The 21,291-nt window shown below is 43.4% G+C and overlaps 1 protein-coding gene across 6 annotated transcripts in view; it reads left to right on the forward strand.

Moving 5' to 3' along the window:
• The window catches only part of col6a4a (collagen, type VI, alpha 4a), a 39,391-nt gene that overhangs the window by 12,522 nt on the left and 5,578 nt on the right, over positions 1–21,291 (forward strand). For 4 of the 6 annotated variants that reach the window (XM_069536825.1, XM_069536826.1, XM_069536827.1 and 1 more), the window contains 33 exons: positions 2,201–2,308; positions 3,117–3,725; positions 4,342–4,929; positions 6,089–6,655; positions 7,369–7,989; positions 8,186–8,746; positions 9,288–9,845; positions 10,457–11,035; positions 11,258–11,839; positions 11,940–12,295; positions 12,955–13,033; positions 13,120–13,265; positions 13,765–13,857; positions 14,376–14,429; positions 14,631–14,702; positions 14,788–14,814; positions 14,935–14,979; positions 15,680–15,733; positions 16,280–16,342; positions 16,695–16,760; positions 17,434–17,487; positions 18,034–18,069; positions 18,175–18,237; positions 18,325–18,387; positions 19,303–19,365; positions 19,657–19,719; positions 19,798–19,848; positions 19,927–19,962; positions 20,576–20,638; positions 20,730–20,792; positions 20,975–21,010; positions 21,090–21,126; positions 21,279–21,290. In XM_069536825.1, the coding sequence (XP_069392926.1) occupies positions 2,201–2,308; positions 3,117–3,725; positions 4,342–4,929; positions 6,089–6,655; positions 7,369–7,989; positions 8,186–8,746; positions 9,288–9,845; positions 10,457–11,035; positions 11,258–11,839; positions 11,940–12,295; positions 12,955–13,033; positions 13,120–13,265; positions 13,765–13,857; positions 14,376–14,429; positions 14,631–14,702; positions 14,788–14,814; positions 14,935–14,979; positions 15,680–15,733; positions 16,280–16,342; positions 16,695–16,760; positions 17,434–17,487; positions 18,034–18,069; positions 18,175–18,237; positions 18,325–18,387; positions 19,303–19,365; positions 19,657–19,719; positions 19,798–19,848; positions 19,927–19,962; positions 20,576–20,638; positions 20,730–20,792; positions 20,975–21,010; positions 21,090–21,126; positions 21,279–21,290 (6,468 nt within the window). The remainder of the gene's footprint in view (positions 1–2,200; positions 2,309–3,116; positions 3,726–4,341; positions 4,930–6,088; positions 6,656–7,368; positions 7,990–8,185; positions 8,747–9,287; positions 9,846–10,456; positions 11,036–11,257; positions 11,840–11,939; positions 12,296–12,954; positions 13,034–13,119; positions 13,266–13,764; positions 13,858–14,375; positions 14,430–14,630; positions 14,703–14,787; positions 14,815–14,934; positions 14,980–15,679; positions 15,734–16,279; positions 16,343–16,694; positions 16,761–17,433; positions 17,488–18,033; positions 18,070–18,174; positions 18,238–18,324; positions 18,388–19,302; positions 19,366–19,656; positions 19,720–19,797; positions 19,849–19,926; positions 19,963–20,575; positions 20,639–20,729; positions 20,793–20,974; positions 21,011–21,089; positions 21,127–21,278; position 21,291) is intronic. The other 2 variants (XM_069536829.1, XM_069536830.1) reach the window with 1 other exon arrangement.

The following is a 21,291-nucleotide window of genomic DNA, read 5'->3' on the forward strand; positions in this document are numbered from 1 at the left end:
ACATGGTGTGAAATCCAAAACTTTTTTAAAATCTCTCTTCAGCCTCAGAGGATGTGAAGGTCACAGTGGTGGAATATTATGTGCAACTACAGAGCAGAAGCAAGTCGCAGCCACGTCCACGAGGCTGAATCTCTGAGTCTACGCTCCAAAAAACCCTCTCACCTTATTCAGGTGAAGGCAAAAACAACTTGCTCCTTGTTCTGAGTGATGTAGACACAGCTTCTCTACACTGAATGTTAGGAAGCTCAGGGAAACCTGACGTTTAATGTCCTGATGCAGCCTTAACCCTTCACAGCCTGAACAGGGTGGAGGACACTGAGACGGTCGTCCTGACAGCTTCAGCATCTGTGATTGTTTAGAGAAGCAAGAACATCGTGGCCTTTACACTGAGTTGAAATAGATGGAAACACTGAACACAGTCTTTTTATCGTAACTGAGACTTTTGGACGCTTCAATCCAACAGACTGCTGTAAGACTGAGTTTAGAGGTTTCAGCCGTCGGGGTTTGTTTTGTGTCCCACATGGTCACATCACGCTGTCGTTGCACGTCTGTGTTAGCACATCCGTTGTCCAGCTGTCTCCACTGATCTTATTCATGAGGAGACAAGTCTGAAGAAATGAATTCTGCCAATATGGAGATTTACTGTCCTCCGGACAGATGGTGTCTATCAGGACTTGTCTGCACAGGTGCAGATGTGAGAACATCTGGCTGAATGTCTCTCAGTAGAGCTCAGTCCCCTCACATTCAACCACTGAATCACACACACACTCATAGATATCAGGCCTTCAAATATGTGGGATTGTTCTTAACCTAGATCCTCCTTTGGTCCCAGAGTTCTTTCTTGGTCCATGTCCTGCCCTCCCACCGACTTCACTGGAAATATGTTCAGTACTTCAGTAATTCTGCTGAAAAACAGATCCAGTATCATCCAGGACCAGTTTAGTCACATGGGAGGCTCCAGGCCTGAGTGTTTGGGTGCAGTGGAAAGATGTGAGAGCGAAGCTGTAAGGAATGAGGAGGAATAAGGAGTAAGAAACAACAAAATAGAGTTAATTTGAAATAAACACCAACAGTTCCCACAGTGAGCAGCTCTATAGTTCAATGACAGAAGACATCAGGACGATCATGGGACGACTCGTCAGTTCTGTGTCATGAGTTTGTTTTTTTATCCTCACTTATTTTTATTTGCGTGTTGATTTTTTTCACTTAAGCCGGTCGAAGTGCAAAAAGAGACGAGGTCAAAATATTCCAAGGGTCAAACATGACGGTGTCCTCAGAATACTGTCCGTCTTGTTGGGTCCTTGGCTCAGAAACAAAATTAGATTTGAGATAGAAAAGTTCTTGCTTCTGTTAATCCGTCATATCTTCCATAATGATAAATACCTGAACTACCATCAGATACATAAACAGTTCTAAAGAAAAGAGTGTTGGTAACACTCTCTGTTGTAATACACACTAGATGACTCACTGGCTCACTTCATGATTTAGTCACTGTATGATCCTCGGAGGAGACGATGCAAGACGCATCATTTCAGTCTTTATACCAGAACTGCACAGGACGCCCACTTTACTCACTCTGGAAGTCACCGATGCTTCTGATCCCAGACAGAACTAGAGACTATGTCTGATCCTCAGAGAGGAGGACGGACCAAATGTCTCAGCCTGTGAATCAGCTGGTCAAACAGGAATTACACAACAAAACAAATATCTAACCAAAGAGAAAAGACATCCAACCCAAATGAAAGCATTTCTAAAGGTTATAGTTTGGTTCAAACTGTTTGATTCTGTCATCTGGTCTGATAAGTTCCTTCCCCGTGCATCAGTGACATTGTGACTTCCACGAGCTCACGCGCTCCATATGGAGGCTGAGTAGATTCACATAGTTGAACCAAATCATGTGAATTCTTCTGCCACCACCAGATGCTGCGTTTGACAGTGTTGACTGATTTCCTTGGCACACACATAAAAGTTTTAAGTAAATTCCTCTTTTAATGGGTCTTTTCCCCCAAATGTTCAACTGTGAGAACCTGTTTGTTGTGCACCACAGTTCAGACGTGTCTTTATCCCTCGGAAGGGTTTAATGTAACACAGTCATAGTGGGTTTGCCCCCCCCCCCAATGGCTGTGAGCACCTCCAGATGGGAAACAGATTAGTTCTCTGGTTCCATTTATTTATGGCCGTCTTTGTCTTTGTGCTTTAGGAAGAGAGAAACCCGAGAGCCATTCAGCCAACATGGAGGGGAGGCGGCGTCTTCTCCTCGGCCTCATCATAGCAGCGTGTTTCTATGGTAACACTGCTCAGAGAACAGGTGGGTGTGATTATGCAGCTATGACTTAACTTCCTGCATACCATCACGTAAAGGATCACAGCGTACGTGACTGTTTACATCAGCCCCCAACCTGTGTAAGATCACTTTCTACAGAAATGCATGTTCGTGTATGTTATAAACATTCAAGCTCAATGACTAACCCTGCACAGGAATGATTTTTCTGCTGAGCACACGGATATGATGCATTAACTGTTTCACAAGAGCACAAATGCTTTCAGATCATTGTTTTCAAGATTCAGTTTTAACAACAGCAGCAGTTAAGATTACAATTCATTTGATTTATCTTAACCTGTACTGATGTTATTTCTTCTGTTCAATCAATCAACTTATATTTGACCAAACGTACTGAGGTTAAGGAAAACATCTGAGAAAACTATTAAGGTCAAATGAATATTGATGCAGCGATGCTCATGAATAAAAGGTTTGTAGGAGATGAGGTGATGAACTGAGACCTTGTGGTGAACACAAGAGGAAACACTGAAGGAGAAGTAGCGTTGGATCAGCACTCCAGCTACACAACTTCCTGTTTTCATTTCCTCACGCTTCTGCTTCCACCTGAAGGTAAGTCCTTTCAGTGAAGCCCCCTGCTGCTGTCCAGAAATCCATCTCAACCTGAAACCCTGCAGCTCTTGGCTTTCACACGTGGGCAGCGACACTTGCACTCTTTTATCTGTCAATCCCGCTGCACCTCTGGCACGCTTGATAAGTGAGAGCTTTCCTTGTAGCACCTTTTGACTTTTTAGCTCCAAGCCCTGATTCTCCATGACTTGACCACCTTCCCCCTCAGTCTGCACACAAGAGGCCGTAGCTGACATCATCTTCATGGTGGACGGGTCGTGGAGCATCGGTACCCTGAACTTCGAGCAGATCCGTCAGTTTCTTTACACGCTGGTCAACAGCTTCGATGTCGGGTCTGACCACGTTCGCATTGGCTTGGTCCAGTACAGCACCACACCTCGCACCGAGTTCCTACTGAACACCTATCAGGACAAGGCAGACATCCTCAAGCACATCAGCAAGTTACCTTACATGGGGGGCGGCACCCAGACAGGACAGGGCTTGGACTTTATGATGAAAGAGCACTTTGTGGAGAGAGCCGGGAGCCGGGCTAACCAGAAGGTGCCGCAGATAGCTGTGGTGATCACTGACGGCAAATCACAAGACAATGTAGAGTCCCACGCCCAAGATCTGAAGCGTAAGGGAATAGTTTTATATGCAATCGGTATCAAAGATGCAGACGAAGACCAACTGAAAGAGATAGCGAATGAGCCGCACAGCCAGCATGTCTACAGCGTGTCTGACTTCACTGCTCTGCAGGGAATTTCTCAGAGCATTGTCCAGACGCTGTGCACGACCGTGGAAGAAGCCAAACGACAACTCCTGCAATTGTCTCAAGGTAAAACGTGTCATACCACTGTGCAGGCGGCCATTTCCTGATTTGAGTATTCTTTTTAAGCCGTGGTCAGAGCAAATTATTACTTTTTGGTTGTTGTCCAAAGAAATTCAAAGGTCAACAGAATTTACTCTAATGTCATTTGAGTTTTAAAACTTGGACAAATAACAGAACAACCTGGGATTTTATCTCTGACGGAAAACAATTCAGTAGCTTTTCTGGAGCTTTCATTCATATCATGTAATTCCCTGAGTCTGGACCATTACGTCATTCAGAAATCAATATTTCCTTATTGTTGCTCCACGTGCCACCATATGAGAGCTTTTATTGTTTTCACTGATGCAGTCAACGAAGTGTTAATACCTCTACTTTGTGTTTTTTCCCGAATCTATAATATTCTAAGGTGTTATTTTGTCCATAATCCTACACACAACTGATCCATACTCATTTATTGAGAGCTGTGAATGCAGGTTGATTTAATGTTTGACTCACATTAACAATGTCTTTCCAGTGAAGGAGCACTACCGAGGTTTTATGTGGCTTCTAATGGTCACATGCACACAGACGTGTTCCTGACCTTGTTGCTCCATGTTCTGACTTTGTTCTTCCTCCTGTCCAGACTGTGCCAAAGCTACTGTGGCCGACGTCGTTTTCCTCGTCGACGGCTCCTCCAGCATCGGCATCCCTAACTTTCAGGAGGGTCAGAGATTTATTCGCAGTGTTGCCGAAGGTCTGGACATTGGCCGTGACAAAGTTCGGGTTGGCTTGGCACAGTATAGTGATGAACCTCACCAGGAGTTCCTGCTGAAGGATCACATGGACAAGCAATCCCTGCTTAATGCAATAGACGCATTTCCCTACCGAGCAGGCGGCACTCAAACCGGCAAGGCCATCAACTTCCTCATTGACACGTACTTTACAGAAGCGGCCGGGAGCCGCGCCGCACAACGAGTGCCTCAGATCGCTGTGATCATCACAGATGGGGACTCCACAGATGATGTGATAGAGCCGGCTAAGCGCCTGCGGAAGCACGGGGTGATTGTTTTCGCCATCGGGGTCGGAAATGCCAACATAAATGAGCTTCAGTCCATCGCCAGCAGACCTACAGAGCGCTTCCAATTCACCATCCATAGTTACCAAGCTCTCGCGGCGCTGAAAGAGGTCCTACTGCAAACTGTTTGTGTCTCCATGGAGGATCGGAGACAAGGTAAGGCGAAGGATTATAAGACACATCTTCAGCAGCAAAATGATAACACTCAGAACCACTTAACACCAGCTGAAATTGCTGTTCTGTAGTTTTTACCTGGCAGCAATGACGCAGATGTAGGTCCACCTTACCATCACTGCTGGCTCTGGTTATAGGTGCATCCACATGTTTTGTCTCAGATAAGTCAGAATACTGACTTCTTAACCACAGTCCCGTAATCGGCCTAAAATAATCCAGATGTGACGACTTATTTTATCTCAAGCTGAACTGAATTACAAAGAATGTCCTATAAATTAGTTTTTCCATGTAACATTTCCGATGCTTTGAGTCTTCAGACGTGATGGTTCTGTAGTGATTCATCTTTCACTCTCTGGTTCCAGGGATGTGGGAGGTTGGCCAGCAATAATGCAGTGTTGGCCAAAATATGCAACATTAAGATAGAGAGGTTGTTTTTGGTATTGAACTTACTGTAAATGAAAGTTAATCGTGGGAACAGAAAGGATTCCTCTGCCCGGCAGAGATCTCCTCCCTGTGCTACATTAACAGTTTTAATCCAGTCAAAGAATTTTCCCTGATTCTAGAAAATTGTTGGTTTATTTTCTGAAACTCAAAACAAATTTTTCCAGAAAGCGTTAATTTGAAAATCAACAGCCTTTGTGACTTTTAAGAAAAAGTCTATTTCTCTCACTAGTAACTGCTGGAATACATTCCTGTTAAGATGTGAAAAGTAAATCATCAAATATACTTTATTGTCCCATGGGGAAGTTTGTGTAGAGCCACAGTGCTACAGCAGCTGCAGAGCAGTTCATTGTAAAAACAGGACACAAGGACGTATTATGTAAGACGCAGCATAATGATGCAGAATAAACTGAATATTGCACCTGCCATAAAAACACTTAAAGAGATATCGGATCATTCGAGTTCAAATGAAAATGTAAGTTCATTGGAACATCTCCTGATTCAGATTTATCAGTATTTTCACATTTTAAGGCAAAGATGATGAGTTTATCTAAAGATTCAGTAGGATTTCAAATGATTGTGTTCTAATTAAGACACACTCAAAAGTTGTATCATTTCTAATTGCTTTTTTTTTCCTGGCAGGTTGATCTCTTGTAATAACAGAACTCATGACTGTTTCTTTTGGTTTCTTTTCTTTCAGCGTTGGCAGAAAGGTTTTCAGACATTTTCTTCCTCGTGGACAGCAGCTTAAGTCAAGCAGAGTTTCAGCAGATCAGGAACCTCCTCAACCGACTGATCAATCAACTTAAAGTCGGAGAATCTGCCTACCGTTTTGGCTTGGCTCAGTATGCTCAAGATACCAAGGTAGAATTTTATCTCAACACTTTCCAAACCAAGGCAGAGACCCTGGCCGCTGTTAAGCGTTTCCGCCTGCGTCCACTGAAACCTAAAGAGCCGTGTAACCTGGGCGGTGCACTGCAGAATGCAAGCACTCAGTTTTTCACCGTTGAAGCAGGAGGTCGTGCAGAGCAAGGATACCAACAGTATCTGGTTGTTATTGGTGGAAAGAAGTCAAATGATCCTGTGTATAAGCAGTCTCGTCAGGTCAAAGCAGAAGGAGTAACTGTGGTCGGGATGAGTTTCACTCCATCGACAGATATGCGTGTCATAGCCACGGCACCATATGTCTACGATTCTATCAGCAATGCTGTACCTGTACTGAGAGCTCTCTTTGAAAAACAGGACCAGGAAGCAACTCCTACTGGAGGTGAGTGGTTTTGGCTGTAGCTCAACATTTCTCAAACTGATGAATCACAAGTAGAGATCCAACCTGGATCCAAGGTCATCCTATTCCTGTTTTGCCAGAAAAGGTCAAACAGTAACTTCTAGGTTAACATTTCAGGCGTGGAAGATTTCACAGGACCATATCTCCAATAAATAATCTGCAACAACTTTTTTGCTGTTGCCCTTTTCATCTTATGCAGGAAACCAATTTAAACAGCCTGCATGAGGTACACAGAGTAGGTGACTAACATGAAGCATCTGTTCTACTGACAGAAGTACCAAAACCCTGATTCTCGTTGTAGTGCTCCTGTTGATCAGTTTCATAGAACAAGTAAAAGTTGTTACACTAAGAAAAGGCTTAAACATCTGCCGGGCGAATCTTCTTTCTGCGTGACGTTGAAGGGTGTTTAAGACAGGCTGATGATTTTGGGCAGACTTTTTGACGTTTAATTGGAAGCAATTGAAATGAGCTAACAAATGTCTCATAGCTTGAATACTGTCTGAAAAAGCTGCCTGGCGACAGCACCTGTTTCTGTATGTCTTCCTCTGGCAGGACGGATCTGCAACTTTTGCAGATTGTATGAAGAATTTCATATTCCTGCTCTGAATCTGATATCTTGAATGGTAAATGAATTGTTGAGTGGCTCACAAATAGATTGTTATTGATGACTTAATGATCACTCACTCTGTTCACAGATTGCAAAGCAGCAAAATTTGCCGACATCGTTTTCATTGTTGATGTGTCCTGGAGCATCGGAACTTCCAACTTCCAACTTGTCCGCACTTTCCTCCACTCAATTGTGAGTGGGTTTGAAGTCAGTGAATCCAAAGTCAGAGTTGGCATCGTGTCTTACAGTGACAAGCCCAAAGCAAACATCTACCTCGACACCTTCGATAACAAGGAGGAACTGCTGAACTTCATCAAAATTCTGCCGTACAATGGAGGTAATACAAAGACTGGAGCGGCACTAAATTACACACGAGACAATGTCTTTATCGAGGCGAGAGGAAGCAGGATAGGGAGTGGCGTTCAGCAGGTGGCGGTCGTGATCACTGATGGGGAATCCCAGGACAATGTGAGCAGAGCAGCAGCTTACCTCCGTCGGGCTGGAGTCACTGTTTACTCTGTTGGAGTCCAAAATGCCAACCGGGCCGAGCTGGCAGAGATGGCGTCTCATCCCGCCAATAAGCATGTGTTTATTGTTGACAGTTTTGTCAAACTGAAATCTCTGGAACAGAACCTGCAGAAAGTTCTTTGCGTTAACATTCTACGTCAAGCCGTCTCCGTCCAAACAAGAAGAACTGATATCAAAGAAGGTCTGTACCAGTGTTCTTTTAAATAGTTCACTTTGTTTACTTGAATATCTACATTATACACAAATATAATAATAATATTTCCAGGTTTGTTAAGAGTCTTTAAAGCATCCAACATTAACAGTTCTTCAAAATAAAGAGATCATCTTCAGGATGCATTTGAAAAAGAACTAACCATATGTTTCCTTCTCCTTTCTAGGGTGTGTACAAACCGATGAAGCAGATATCTTCTTCCTGATTGATCACTCAGGAAGTATTTGGCCCTCAGACTTCAATGACATGAAGAAGTTCATCATAGAGTTTCTTAAAACCTTCCGCATTGGCCCAGATCATGTCCGTGTAGGAGTGGCAAAATATGCAGATTCACCAAACTTAGAGTTTGATCTGACAACTCACATGGATGCCAGCACATTGGAGAAAGCAGTGGAGGGAATCAAACAAATAGGAGGCGGGACAGAGACAGGAAAAGCATTGAAATTCATGAGCTCACATTTTGACAGAGCGGAGACCACCCGAGGACACAAAGTCCCTGAGTACCTGGTGGTCATCACTGATGGAAAATCTGCTGATGAGGTCAAGGTTCCGGCGAGTGAACTGAAGGCCCAGGGCATCATTATCTATGCCATCGGGGTGAAAAGTGCAGATCAAGAGGAGCTGCTTGAGATTGCCAGTGATTCAAAGAAGATGTTCTTTGTCAATAATTTTGATGCCCTAAAGCCAATCAAGGATGAAATCATCACAGACATCTGTTCTCCAAATGGTGAGGAACCATTTTCTCTACAGGAGTTTAAAGTACAAGAGCGACACACTCCCGCAACATCCGCTCACCTGCACCTACTTGCTTTTATAGGACAGCTGATCGTGGGGAAATGGCAGACTCTTAAAGTAGCATGATGGGAAACGACGTATAAGAATGGTCAGAAGCTGGATTTAAATGCAGATGATGTAGTTTGTGGTCAATGCCATTACACATAGAGCAATTGGGCATCCATTAATCTTTATCGACAGTTGAATATCAAAATATATTATACTGTTCTGTTTCCCAGAATGCTCTTTACTCTCATTTGTTCTGCAGATTAGCTCAAATCACTGACTGTAATCTGACTCCTCCTTCCATCTCTATTCAGGGAGTGTTACACTAGTAGAAAAGTAAATGATGTAGCGCTCCATGATGTGGCTGGTGTGTGTTGCACTTTAATTATTGCTGAAAGGATTCTGTTATTAAATATACATTTAAGCTCTATTACACCCTTGAAAACAGCAGAATAGACACTAACATATCTGTGCTACTGTGTCCACAGCTTGCAAAGGCAGACCAAGCGACCTCCTCTTTTTGATTGACAGCTCAGGGAGCATCGATTACCAGGACTACAATAAAATGAAAGGCTTCATGAAATCTGTCATTGACAAGTCCATAATCGCGCAGAACGAGGTGCATGTTGGTGTCATGCAGTTCAGCACAAGCCCAATACTTGTGTTCCCGCTCAACCGCCACTACAGCAAAGAGGACCTGTCCAAAGCCATTGATGATATGACGCAGCTTGGTGGAGGCACACACACGGGTGAAGCCATCACAGATGTGTCGCAGTATTTTGATGCAAGCAGAGGAGGCCGTCCTGATTTGAGCCAGAGGCTGGTGGTGATAACAGATGGTGAGGCCCAAGATCTGGTCAAAGGACCCGCAGAGGCTCTGAGAGCCAAGGGAGTGATTATCTATGCCATTGGAGTTATGAATGCTAACACCACCCAACTGCTGGAGATCAGCGGTTCAAAAGACAAGGTATATGCTGAGCAGAACTTTGACGCATTGCAGGAGTTGGAGAGCCAGGTGGCTATGGAGCTCTGTGATCCATCGAGAGGTGAGAGTAAGACTTTGTATACCCTCTTTGTAACCCTGAGTGATGCTCACTTCTGGGTTACCTACAAGAAGGTTCTTATTTTGAATCCACTCTCTCTGTGGAGTTTGCATGTTCCCCCCATGTGTGCATGTGCTTCTCCAGGTAGTCCAGCTTCTTCCCACAGTCCAGAGACATGCAGATTGGGGTTAGGTTAATTGGAGACTTTAAAGTGGTTTTAATGTCAACCTGAGAGGTTGTTTGTCTTTATTTGGCAACCTGTCTACGGTGTCCTGCTCAATATAAGATTCAGTCCCCATGGAGTCCTCAAAGGTCACAATGGATGGAAAGTCCTGAAATTTAAATGAATGGTTTTGGCTGCCAAACGTAGCACAGGCTGAAAGGTACTCTCCTGTAAACAAAGCCCAAATGACTCTTGGATTGATAGTTAGCAGTTTGCTAGCTTACAACGCCGAACATGTAAACAGGCTAACAATCCATTTTTTGGAAGGGGGGTAAGATGACAAGCATATGAAGTGCTCTCTTAATTTACTGACCTATTATAATGTAGATTATAAATAAAGTTTAAATGTCTTTCCTCTGACTCTATTTGCTCTTTGTGGTTTTATTTCCAGAGTGTAAGAAGACAGAGAGGGCTGATATCATTTTCCTGGTGGATGGTTCCACAAGCATAAACGAGACTGAGTTTAAAAGCATGCAGAGGTTTATGGAGTCAATGGTGAATCAATCCACAGTTGGTAAAAACCTGACTCGCTTCGGGGTCATTATCTTCTCCAACGAACCCGAATGCAATTTCACTCTGAAGCAGTACAGCTCCAAGCGAGAGGTCCGTCAAGCAATTGAAGCACTGAAGTCCCCAAATGGAGACACCTACACTGGAAAAGCCTTAAAATATTCTTTACCATTCTTTGATGCTGAACATGGTGGTCGAGCTGCTCTCCAGGTGCCTCAGATTCTCATGGTGATCACAGATGGCGACGCTACTGACCGTTATACCCTGGTCGCACCATCAGAGGCACTGCGAGACAAAGGGATCAGCGTCTTCAGTATCGGCGTTAAGGGAGCGAACATCACTCAGCTAGAGATCATGGCTGGTCATGACAAGTCCAGAGTTTTCTTTGTGGACAAATTTGAAGCCCTGGAAACTCTGTTCAACAATGTTACTGAAGTTCTCTGCAATGCCACCAAGCCAGGTAAGAGGTAGAAGTGTTACCCTGGTGCACAGTAGTTGTACATATTGGAAGTTAATGTATCTTAAACTCAGTTTTAAATTTACATTGTAGAGGATTAACCCAAGCCAATAAAAGAGCAGTTTTTCAGTTAATCCTCTAAGAATGTTTCTAGACATGCAGTGAAGACAGCAGCATGAAGTGCACCACGTATCAATCAGGACATTTCTCTCTTTTCGTTTGCAGTTTGTGAAAAAGAGAAGGCTGACCTGGTCTTCCTTGTTGACCAGTCTTCCAGCATCAGCAGGGAGGATTACACCATCATGAAGAATTTCACAATTGAGTTAGTGAACAGCTTTAAAGTCGGTGAAGATTTAGTGCGTGTGGGACTAGCCCAGTTCAGTAGCAGATTACAGGATGAGTTTTACCTCAACCAGTTCTACTCTGAACAATCAGTGACCAAGCACATCCTGGATATGCAGAAGAGTGATGGAGGAACCAACATTGGACTGGCCTTGGATTCCATCAGGGAATATTTTGAAGCATCACGGGGAAGTCGTATATCTGCCGGGATCTCCCAGAATCTGGTGCTGATCACAGATGGCGAATCACAGGATGATGTGGTAGGTGCAGCCCAACGTCTCAGGGCTCTGGGGATTGAGATCTTTGCCGTCGGCATCGGAAATGCCCATGACCAGGAGCTCGTGCAGATTACTGGCAGCCCAGAGAGGCGCTTTAATGTGAAGAACTTTGGTAGCTTGGAGACGATCAAACAAAAAGTGGTGAACACCATCTGCAAATCCAAACCCGGCGACACACCCGAGAAGGGTAAGTTTAAAAGTGTGACTTTGTCTGTCTCTGTCTTCCCAACTTACTGCTGTATGTCTGAGACCCTCCAAGGTAAAGACATTTATCCTTTTTTCTTCAGGCTGCACCATCGATATCGCCATGGGATTTGATATTTCTAGCAGAACTGGAGCTCCTGGTGGAAAGCTCGTCAGCGGCCACACCAAGCTCGAGGCTTTCTTACCAGTTATTGGCCGTTACGTTTCTTCAGTATCAGGCCTATGCTGCGTCGGCACCTCACCTATTAAGACCAAAATCGCCTTCCGAGTGGTGAGTCCTGATGGGCGCTTCCTGTACGACTCCAACTTTGATGTCCACCGTGAAGACGTGGTGAATAAAGTCATGGCTGTGAATTTGACGGAACCTACTCGTTTCAACACCGCCCTGCTGAAATCCTTTGGGGAAAAGTTCAGTGACCAGTCCAGAGCTGAAGTGAAGGTGAGTGAGATGTTGCATACACAAAATCCACTCTGACATTTTGACATGAGTTTCTGTTTTCACTGAGCTGCGCTGCACGGGGAGTCCACTTGATTTATTACGTCAGTAAAGGAGTTTTTCCATAAAGTTCCATCTTAATTTACAGTTTGTGATAAAAACAAAAACCGACGCTGAGAAGGAGAAAATTCATCAGACACTGATTGTGATGACTGTTTCAGAAATTATATATATTATATATATTTGATCCTTTTAGTTTCCTGCTGAAGTGAACGGAACACAGCTCAGTCAGATGGCAAAATGTCGACAGAGCTCTAATCTGCCTGCAATAAATCAGATTTCTAATTTAAGAAAATTACACTTAATTGATTTTCAATATTCCCATGTGGCTGTTGAAACTCTCTGCATCTCATTGTGTCTTTTTTCGGTGCCAAGCCACAAATCTGGCGTCGATGTAGGATTAAGCAAACCATGAGACTGTTTTCCACGTGCAAGCTGGTTGTTAGACACAGAATCAGCAAACTATCTGTAGATCCAGTAAAGTCGATATATTAAGACTTTATGCTATTGTACATGAGCTGAGGGATTATGGGACGTTCTCATTATATAATGACGGAGACTGTAACAATAATATCGGTCTGTCATGTGACCGTCCTCATCAGGTGCTGGTGATCTTCTCTGACGGACTTGATGAAGACGAGATGAAGCTGAAGCATGAATCAGAGCTGCTGCGAAAGTCTGGTAAAAACCCGAACATGACTTTGTAGTCGCCGAGCTGTTTATATAGAAATATTATTGAATCATCATCTGTGTTTGTTTGTCTGCAGGCATCAGCGCTCTGCTGGTCGTGGCTCTGGAGGGAGTGCGTGACTCCGCCCAGCTGCAGATGGTCGAGTTCGGCCGAGGATTCGGCTACAACCTTCCTCTGAGCATCGGCATGCAGAGTGTGGGCAGTGCCATCCTCAAACAGATTGTAAGTGAGGATCGACATCCATTATTTTTTTCCGACACTTTATTCCATAATAATAACTGGAAATACAAGTAGATTTATTAAAGTAAAATAAACTGATCTCGAGGTTGAAAATACATCAGAGAGCTGATCGAAAGAAAACTGCTTACACAGATTCATCAAACTCTTTCTAACGACGTTAAACTAGTCCAGTCTTTGTGCTAAGCTAGGCTAAGCAAAGCTAACCACATTCTGTGTCTGTTTCCGCACCGGATGCTCTTCTCATTTTACCTAAAACTAACAACGGGATTTCCCAAAGTCCCTCAATGCACCACCGACACGTGACCGGCTGATCAGCAGCTGTTTGTCAGAGACGGACTCTTCAGTCTGTCGTGACCATCTTTGGTTTTCATTGTGTGTCCACAGGGGTGAATGTGAACACACACAGATCACATGTCCATTCTTCGTTTGTCTTTCCCTGTGTGTGACCTGTGTTGTCTCATGTTGAACGTTCCCTCTGCAGGACACCGTGTCGGACAGGGAGTGCTGCAACGTCATGTGCAAATGTTTGGGACACGAAGGCATCCGAGGCTCTCGGGGGCCCCCGGGGTCAAAGGTGAGCAGGATATACAAACCTTCAAAGTTTAAACATGACGTCTAAACAAAGTGTCCTGGTTCAACATCACTTTCAGTTCCCAGCATTCCAAGGTCAATGTTAAAGTTATAGTGTTACAGAGGTCAAAGTGTCGACGCCTCTTTAGCTGCAGCTGCTGGAACACGTCCTCAGTTCAAAAGTAGAATGATGTGAGAACAGGTCATTTACATCAATACAATCATGAAGTCAGATCTTTGCTTAATTACTTAACACGTGAGAAATGATAAGAAAAACCAAAACACGTGTACTTTCTGATATCATTATTCTATAAAGTAAAACTTTGCAGCCGTCAGATAAATGCAGAGGAGTAGTCGGATAAAGTAAAGTACAAGTACCTGAACATTGTACAGAAACAATGAATACCAGCAGTATCTGTCGTCCGACTCTTCATTTATGTTCCTGATGTGAACCATTTCCTCGTCTGACGGGAGAAATGATCCTGTTTCCTGAGTCTGAACGTGTCTGTGTTTGACTGACAGGGTTCGTCTGGACAGAAGGGTTATCCCGGCTTCCCAGGAGAGGAGGGCGTCGCTGTGAGTGACTCTTCACCCTGAACTTAATATCTGACAAAAACTAAACTGCTGGACCCACATTGTGTTTTCTGTATTTTAAACATGATGGTTAAATGAGTCAGAGATCAACATGTGCAAGGTTCTTTGTTCTTCGTTCCGTGTTCCGTGTTCCGTGTTGTGTTACACACTCACTGTTTATAATGACTGATACTTTTGGAACAGGGCGAGCGAGGGGGTCCCGGGCCGAGCGGACCGCAGGGTATGCAGGGATGCTCTGGGCTCAGAGGACCAAAGGTACAGAGCTGCTGAGTCTCACCCTGAATCACCGAACTATCATTGTTTTCCAGAGGTGGTCTGACTGTCTGGTTTGTGTCCACAGGGCTACAGAGGCCTCCGGGGGAACAGGGTGAGTGACCGAGGGGGGGGGGGTGATAGGCTGCGTGTCCTCAGGAATGTTTAGATAAACAGTAAAGTAGACAGAGAGGAAAGAAAGACTCTGATGCTCGAGTCTCCTTCAACGTTACAGGGTGAAAACGGCGAGGACGGACTGGACGGAGTCAACGGAGAACAGGTACCAACATCAGCAAACACAAATCTGTTCATGTGGATAAGAAACAAAGACAAGCCTGAGACACCATCTTCATCATCGTCGTCATCATCATCATCATCATCCGCAGGAGTTTCTGCTTTAGAGCCAGAGGTCGTCAGACTGAAGCTCCTCCTCTGGAGGGCGTAGGAGGGGTGGTGGGAGGACAGCTCCCCCTGCAGGATATTATTGTTTCTGCGATCCTGTTTAGATCTAAAATAAAAACCCTGATATCGAGAACATTCACGTTGTAGCTCGTGATGACGTCGTTATGTTTACGTGTGGTGATTAACATGTTAATATAGATGTTTATCTCATAAATCCGTCACATGTAAAAACATGAAACACACGTGTTTAAAGTCAGTGTGACATGAGCAGCTCCTCGTTCTTCAGTCAGAATCCTGTGTTCCTGCATTTATCCAGATCTTCTAGTTTCCACACGAAGACAAAGGAATGAGACATTTCTTCCACATGAGTCCTAGAGGAGGGACGTTTCTCTGACGTTAGAGTCGAACGACGGGTTAATAAGATCTGTTGATGTCACGTGATGAAGTGGAGACCACGCTTGTCTCTGTTTTGGTTTCCATGACACAGGAAATGAGACGGTGTGTTCAGGAAATGAGGCGATAGGTGGGATTTTCAGGCTCCAGTTACCTGAGCTGTTTTCTCTGGTTCTGTGTTTCAGGGACTGACGGGAAATAAAGGAGACCCAGGAGAGAGAGGAGACCCAGGAAACCCAGTAAAAATACATCATTATCATTATTATTACCATCTGATCATTGACCTTTGATTATAACACTTACTTATATTTTTAGATGAACAACAAATGAAACCTTTGTTTAAACAACAATAATTTGACCATGACGCAAAAACCTTCATAAATGTTTTAGTGTAAATTAAAAGTATAATTTAAATAATTATGGACTCAACAATGGTCTTTTAACGATTGAATTATTGAGAGAAAGTTTGATTGGATATTTTTTCAGTGATTAAACAGCTGAGACTCATCATATTTATATTTTATATTTATACATTCTATTTGTACATCATATATTTATTGTGGATTCATTTTTTAAACCTTTTTTCAATCACACAAGAATGAACGTCGTTAACTGACGACCTGGGGGGCGTGTCGTGTGACATCTGTAGAACAGAGCGTTTCTCTGTAGTTCAGTGGAATTCCCCTTCAGCTGTGACGCCATCACACCGATGAACGAGTGGCGCTCGGAGGCGTTGACCTCTGACCGCCGGCCATTTGATTGACAGGTTGCACTGTTGTCCTCAGGGTATCCCAGGTATCAGAGGAGAGGCGGGGCTAAAAGGACAGCGAGGGCTTAGAGGAGATCCGGTGAGTAGCGACGTTAAACATTGTAGTGTTGCATTATGGGATACTGTACAGGTCTTGATCAGGAATTTTAAAACCCATTGGGGAAATTATAAAAATCTGATCTCAGATCTGAAGTTTGAGCTCAGGAACATTTTTATTTCCTGTCGTCTTTGTAACGTCATCGATAAACTAAATGTTTGTCAGCTGATGAAACTGACGACGTTAAAGTCTTGATGTTGTTACTTCATGTTTGGTGGAAAATGGTCAAATGGTCTGAGTCGGTCTCCACATGGATTTTTGAACTGAGGTAAAAACAGCAGTAAATCCCTCTTTGAAAATTGATGGATGTGTATTTGTGTTTGTGTTTGTTTAGGGTGAATCAGGCGCTGACAACACAACACCAGGATCCAAAGGGGAACCCGGCAACCCGGGTTTACCGGTAAGAGATGTCACAGAACGAGGGTTTGAGGGTGAAAGGTCACAACAAACGAAAATGAGCTTCATCAACATCAGTGAATAAATGTATGATATGAAACACATGTGAACATACGTGTTATAAACGTGCATATATGATATTTCAATGATAAACTCAATCGATCGTTGGGTTTAGAAAGAAATCACATATTTGATCAACATGAATAATTAAATCATATTTCACATGAAAATATTAAAGTTTCTTCTTCAAGTTTCAGTTTTTATTCAGTCACATTTGAGTCTTTTTATTCACGTCTGTTTCTTTTATTCTCATTTTATTTGAGCAGATTTTTATTTTCTACGCAATTTCAACAATTTCCCAACTGGGATCAGTAAAGTTCATCTAATCTACATGAATCATTATTTTTAGTCTGTATATGTTCCTTTATTTTACACTTTTTAAAAAGTTCAGAGGAAACAGGAGATTTGTTCGACAGGTTACAACTTTCTCTCTCCTCTACGGCTACTTTTCACAATGCATTGTGGGATACTGAGCCAGTTGTATTAGATAATTCTCAGTAAACGTTTGTGTCTTTATGGACAGAAAATCAATATTGTTTGTGAGGAAAATACTCGATTGTACAAACTGAATCTGTTGGTGATTTACTTTCTTTGATGAAACTTGTTTCAATCCACAGGGATCACCTGGAGAGGACGGAAATTCCGGTGAGAGCGGAGTAGTTGGAAACCTGGTGAGATTTATTTACCGTCATATTTTAAAATGACGCTTTAATGACAGAGCTGTGATGTTACTGAATTTAGAGACACTAACTGTTGCATTATGGGAAATGTGGGACCCAGTGTTTGACCCATACAAGGGAATAAATATCAGGATGAGATTTGGATTCTGGATTTGCTCTAAGTATTTTAATATCTAACATATGTTTAACTTTTCTTATACAGTTTTATTTGATTATGTTCTATTGGTGTTCTTTTTACCTTTATTTACTCTTTACTGCAGTAATGCCACATTTTCCCGATGGGGATCAATAAAGGATTATCTGACTTTATCTTAATCTGTCTCCCTCCAAAGGTTGAAGGTTACACAACAACAACAACAACATAAACTAGATCGAGATCATTTCATTTGTCTCACGCTCATAAATGTCAGTCTTATAAACACGTCTGATTGTTTTCATCGAGATCCGTGAATTATTCTCTGAGAAATCAAAGAACGAGATCAAAGATTCTGACAAAAAAGAAACGATAAGATTCAAACTGAGATGTTTCTGTTTCAGGGCCCAGATGGAAGGAGAGGGCCGCCTGGTGAGAAGGTGAGAGAGGAAATCAAACAACGCTCTGAGCTGTGAGTGACGGTTTATGTGACACCTGTGTGTGTGTGTGTGTGTGTGTGTGTGTGTGTGTGTGTCCTCCTGCAGGGGGCCTCTGGTCGGCCAGGAGATGCAGGAGTCCCAGGCAGCCCCGGAGCTTCTGGTCCACAGGTGAGTGGTCTCAGCAGGACAGTAGCTTGTTAACCACCAGCAGAGAATTCACCAGCGTCTCCAAACAGTCACATGTCGTCTCTGCAGGGTTCCCGAGGGGTCAGAGGTCAACCTGGGCCGAGAGGAGGCGCTGGACTTCCCGGACCCCAGGTCAGTCTGCGTTTACCGCTCAGCTGATCACAGACCAGCTCAGAGACACGGAGCAGTTTCTAACTCATAAACACAGAGATCGGTCACTCGCACCCTCCTCAGACGCTTCCTCGAGAAAACCATTTGATTGTTATTGATTGGATTGATGATGCACAGAGACGAAGAGTCTGCAGATGTTTGAGTTTGAACTGATCCGTTTCATCGCAGCTCAGAAACAGACGTGACGTTGTTCTGAGAAACGTGCTTCAGTGTTTTCAGCTGTAGCAACATTATGATCAAATGATTTACTTTATAAACAAAAGTCTGACGTCTGGAAGTCTTTTGTTCTCTGGCTGCAGCTCAGAGGGTCAGAGACTGACTCACACACACACACACACACACACACACACACACTGATTACAGATCCCACAGATTCATTAATTCCAACTTTATATTTTCAATGATAATTTTACAAACACATTATGATTGAGCAGCATTGGATTGAGCAGCTGTTCAGTTCATGAGCAGTAATGAGCGACTCCGTCTGTTTCTTGAGTCCGAACACAAACACCAACGTTCAGTTGGACTCACAGATGAAGTGAGTAGAGTCGGGAGGTCAAAGGTCACAGGGAGCTCAGCTGTTTCTGACCTCTTGATAACTTCGGTCGGTTTGTTTCTTCACATCGGTGACGAGGTGGAGATTCTAGTTTCTGTCTGTGTTTGAATAAAAAGCTTTTATTGTTTATCAGTTAACAAACATGGACATCCGAGTTTCAATGAATCATATGTCGACCGCATGACGTCATGTATGACTCGGCAGGTTTCTCAACACACAGATGGATGGAGATGTAAGGAGGCCCCCGTTGTGTGGTGGTGCGTTCACGGACACTCAGATTCCAGATCGCTGTTCTTGCTCTGACTTTTTATTTCGTGCAGGGAGGACCGGGAGTGGCTGGAGCGCCGGGATCCGTGGGGCGGCGTGGAGCTAACGGACAGAAGGTCGGTGATGTTAGAAAACATGTCAGCTTGTCCAGAGTAAATCAGATGTTGAATCAAACCAGTTTATAAACAACAGATTAGATCAGGTCATAAAAACATGAGAGGAGATGGTTTAAATTCATATATAGATATTATATTATAGATATATAATAGATAGCAATACATTTGATCAGGCTTGATCAAACTGGTTTATAACAATATGAGATTACACAAGATTAGATTTATATCTTTAAGATTAGACAACACGTAAAAAGACCTAAATAAACAGATGAACCATTGTTGTTGTTGAAGGGCCAACCAGGAGACCCCGGGGATAAGGGTGGTCCAGGAACCCCGGGACCCAGAGGAATGCCTGTAAGAGCCTGAACGTCCGTTTACTGCTTCATATCAACTGTTTTCATATTCAAATCCTTCTGTCCGACTCGGTTTCAGGGTCAGGATGGTAGAGATGGTCATGGACCTCCGGGGCCTACAGGTGTCAAGGTAGGACAAATATCATGTTTTATCATTTTTCAGCATTTTCTTAAACGTGTTTAACGACTTGTTTGTGTTGGTTGACAGGGAGATCCTGGTTTCCCTGGTTATCCTGGTCGAGTGGTGAGTTGTCCACTTTCACTTGTTGCACTTCTCCTAAAATGAAAAAACACCAAAACAAAACTGTCAACTGACAAAACAACTTTATCGAACCAATCACACTGACGACAAAACTTTACACACAGTTCATCTGGTGAGACACGAATCTGAATCACAGCAAAACTCTCAACACGTTTGTTAGAGTGATGCACTTTGACCCAGACGGACACACACAGGTTAAACACAACCAACAGTTGTTAACACACAACCAGTAAAAACCGAGCTCATGATCCCTCCTGCTAACATGGAGGCAGCCACCAGGGGGCGATTCCTCCGGCTTCACTTTTTGTGAATGTGAGCAATGCAACCTCAGAGTTTGAACCCTTCGGCAGTTTTATTTTCCAGAGATGAAATAAGGAGTTGATCCTGAGAACGTGATGTCACATGAACATGATGAAGATGGGTGATGAGTGTTTACAGGATTCATTAACAAGATGCTGAATCTATCGTCAGAGCTTTGAGATAAGAAATGTTTTGAAAATACTGAGCTGTCACTAAAATAAGCTGCTTCTTTAAATGATGATGTTTGGATTTTATTTTGCCTCCCAGCAAAACAAAGTTGAATCTTTTTCTTCAGGGTGAGGAAGGTGTGCAGGGACCTAAAGGATATCCAGGTCGTAAAGGGAACCGAGGACAAGGAGTGAGTGAAGACTAACGAGTGAAATGAGAGGAATTTGAATTGAATGTGTTTCTGCTTCACGTGATGTTTGTTTCTGCTCCGACCGACGCAGGGGAACTCAGGCCTACCTGGAGAGTCAGGAGTGACTGGAGAGCCGGGTTACCCAGGACACAGAGTGAGTGGGGGGGCTGAGTGGTCATTTTCACCATCATCGTTAAATAAACCTTCACTTCCTCGTACCACCTTAACCTCCAGTGAGGATGGATTTAAGAAACTCTGATGACGATGACATGAATAATGAATCAAATCTGAATGAGTAGTTTTATATAAATGAATTCTTTTTGTCTCTGTCCTCAGGGACCTCGAGGTCCCCCTGGAAAAAGAAACATGAATGTGAGTCCACCTTAAATCTGACTTCCTCTCACTCAGAACGATCAGATTGTTTAAGAAGTTTGTTGTCATGTGTCCTCAGGAGTGTCAGCTCGTCACCTACATCAGAGACAACTGTGGTAAGAGACCGACAGAGATTCACTGAGTCATGTTCATTTTATTATTTGTTCTAGTGAGAAATATTGGAGCTCGGCAGATTTATCGCTTGGTTGATAAAAACATTGATCTTCATTGTTCCAGTAACTTCAGCTCATGTTTCTTGTCCTCGCAGCTTGTTCCATTGG

The sequence above is a fragment of the Paralichthys olivaceus genome, chromosome 13 (assembly GCF_024713975.1).
Source record: "Paralichthys olivaceus isolate ysfri-2021 chromosome 13, ASM2471397v2, whole genome shotgun sequence".
Lineage (NCBI taxonomy): Eukaryota > Metazoa > Chordata > Actinopteri > Pleuronectiformes > Paralichthyidae > Paralichthys > Paralichthys olivaceus.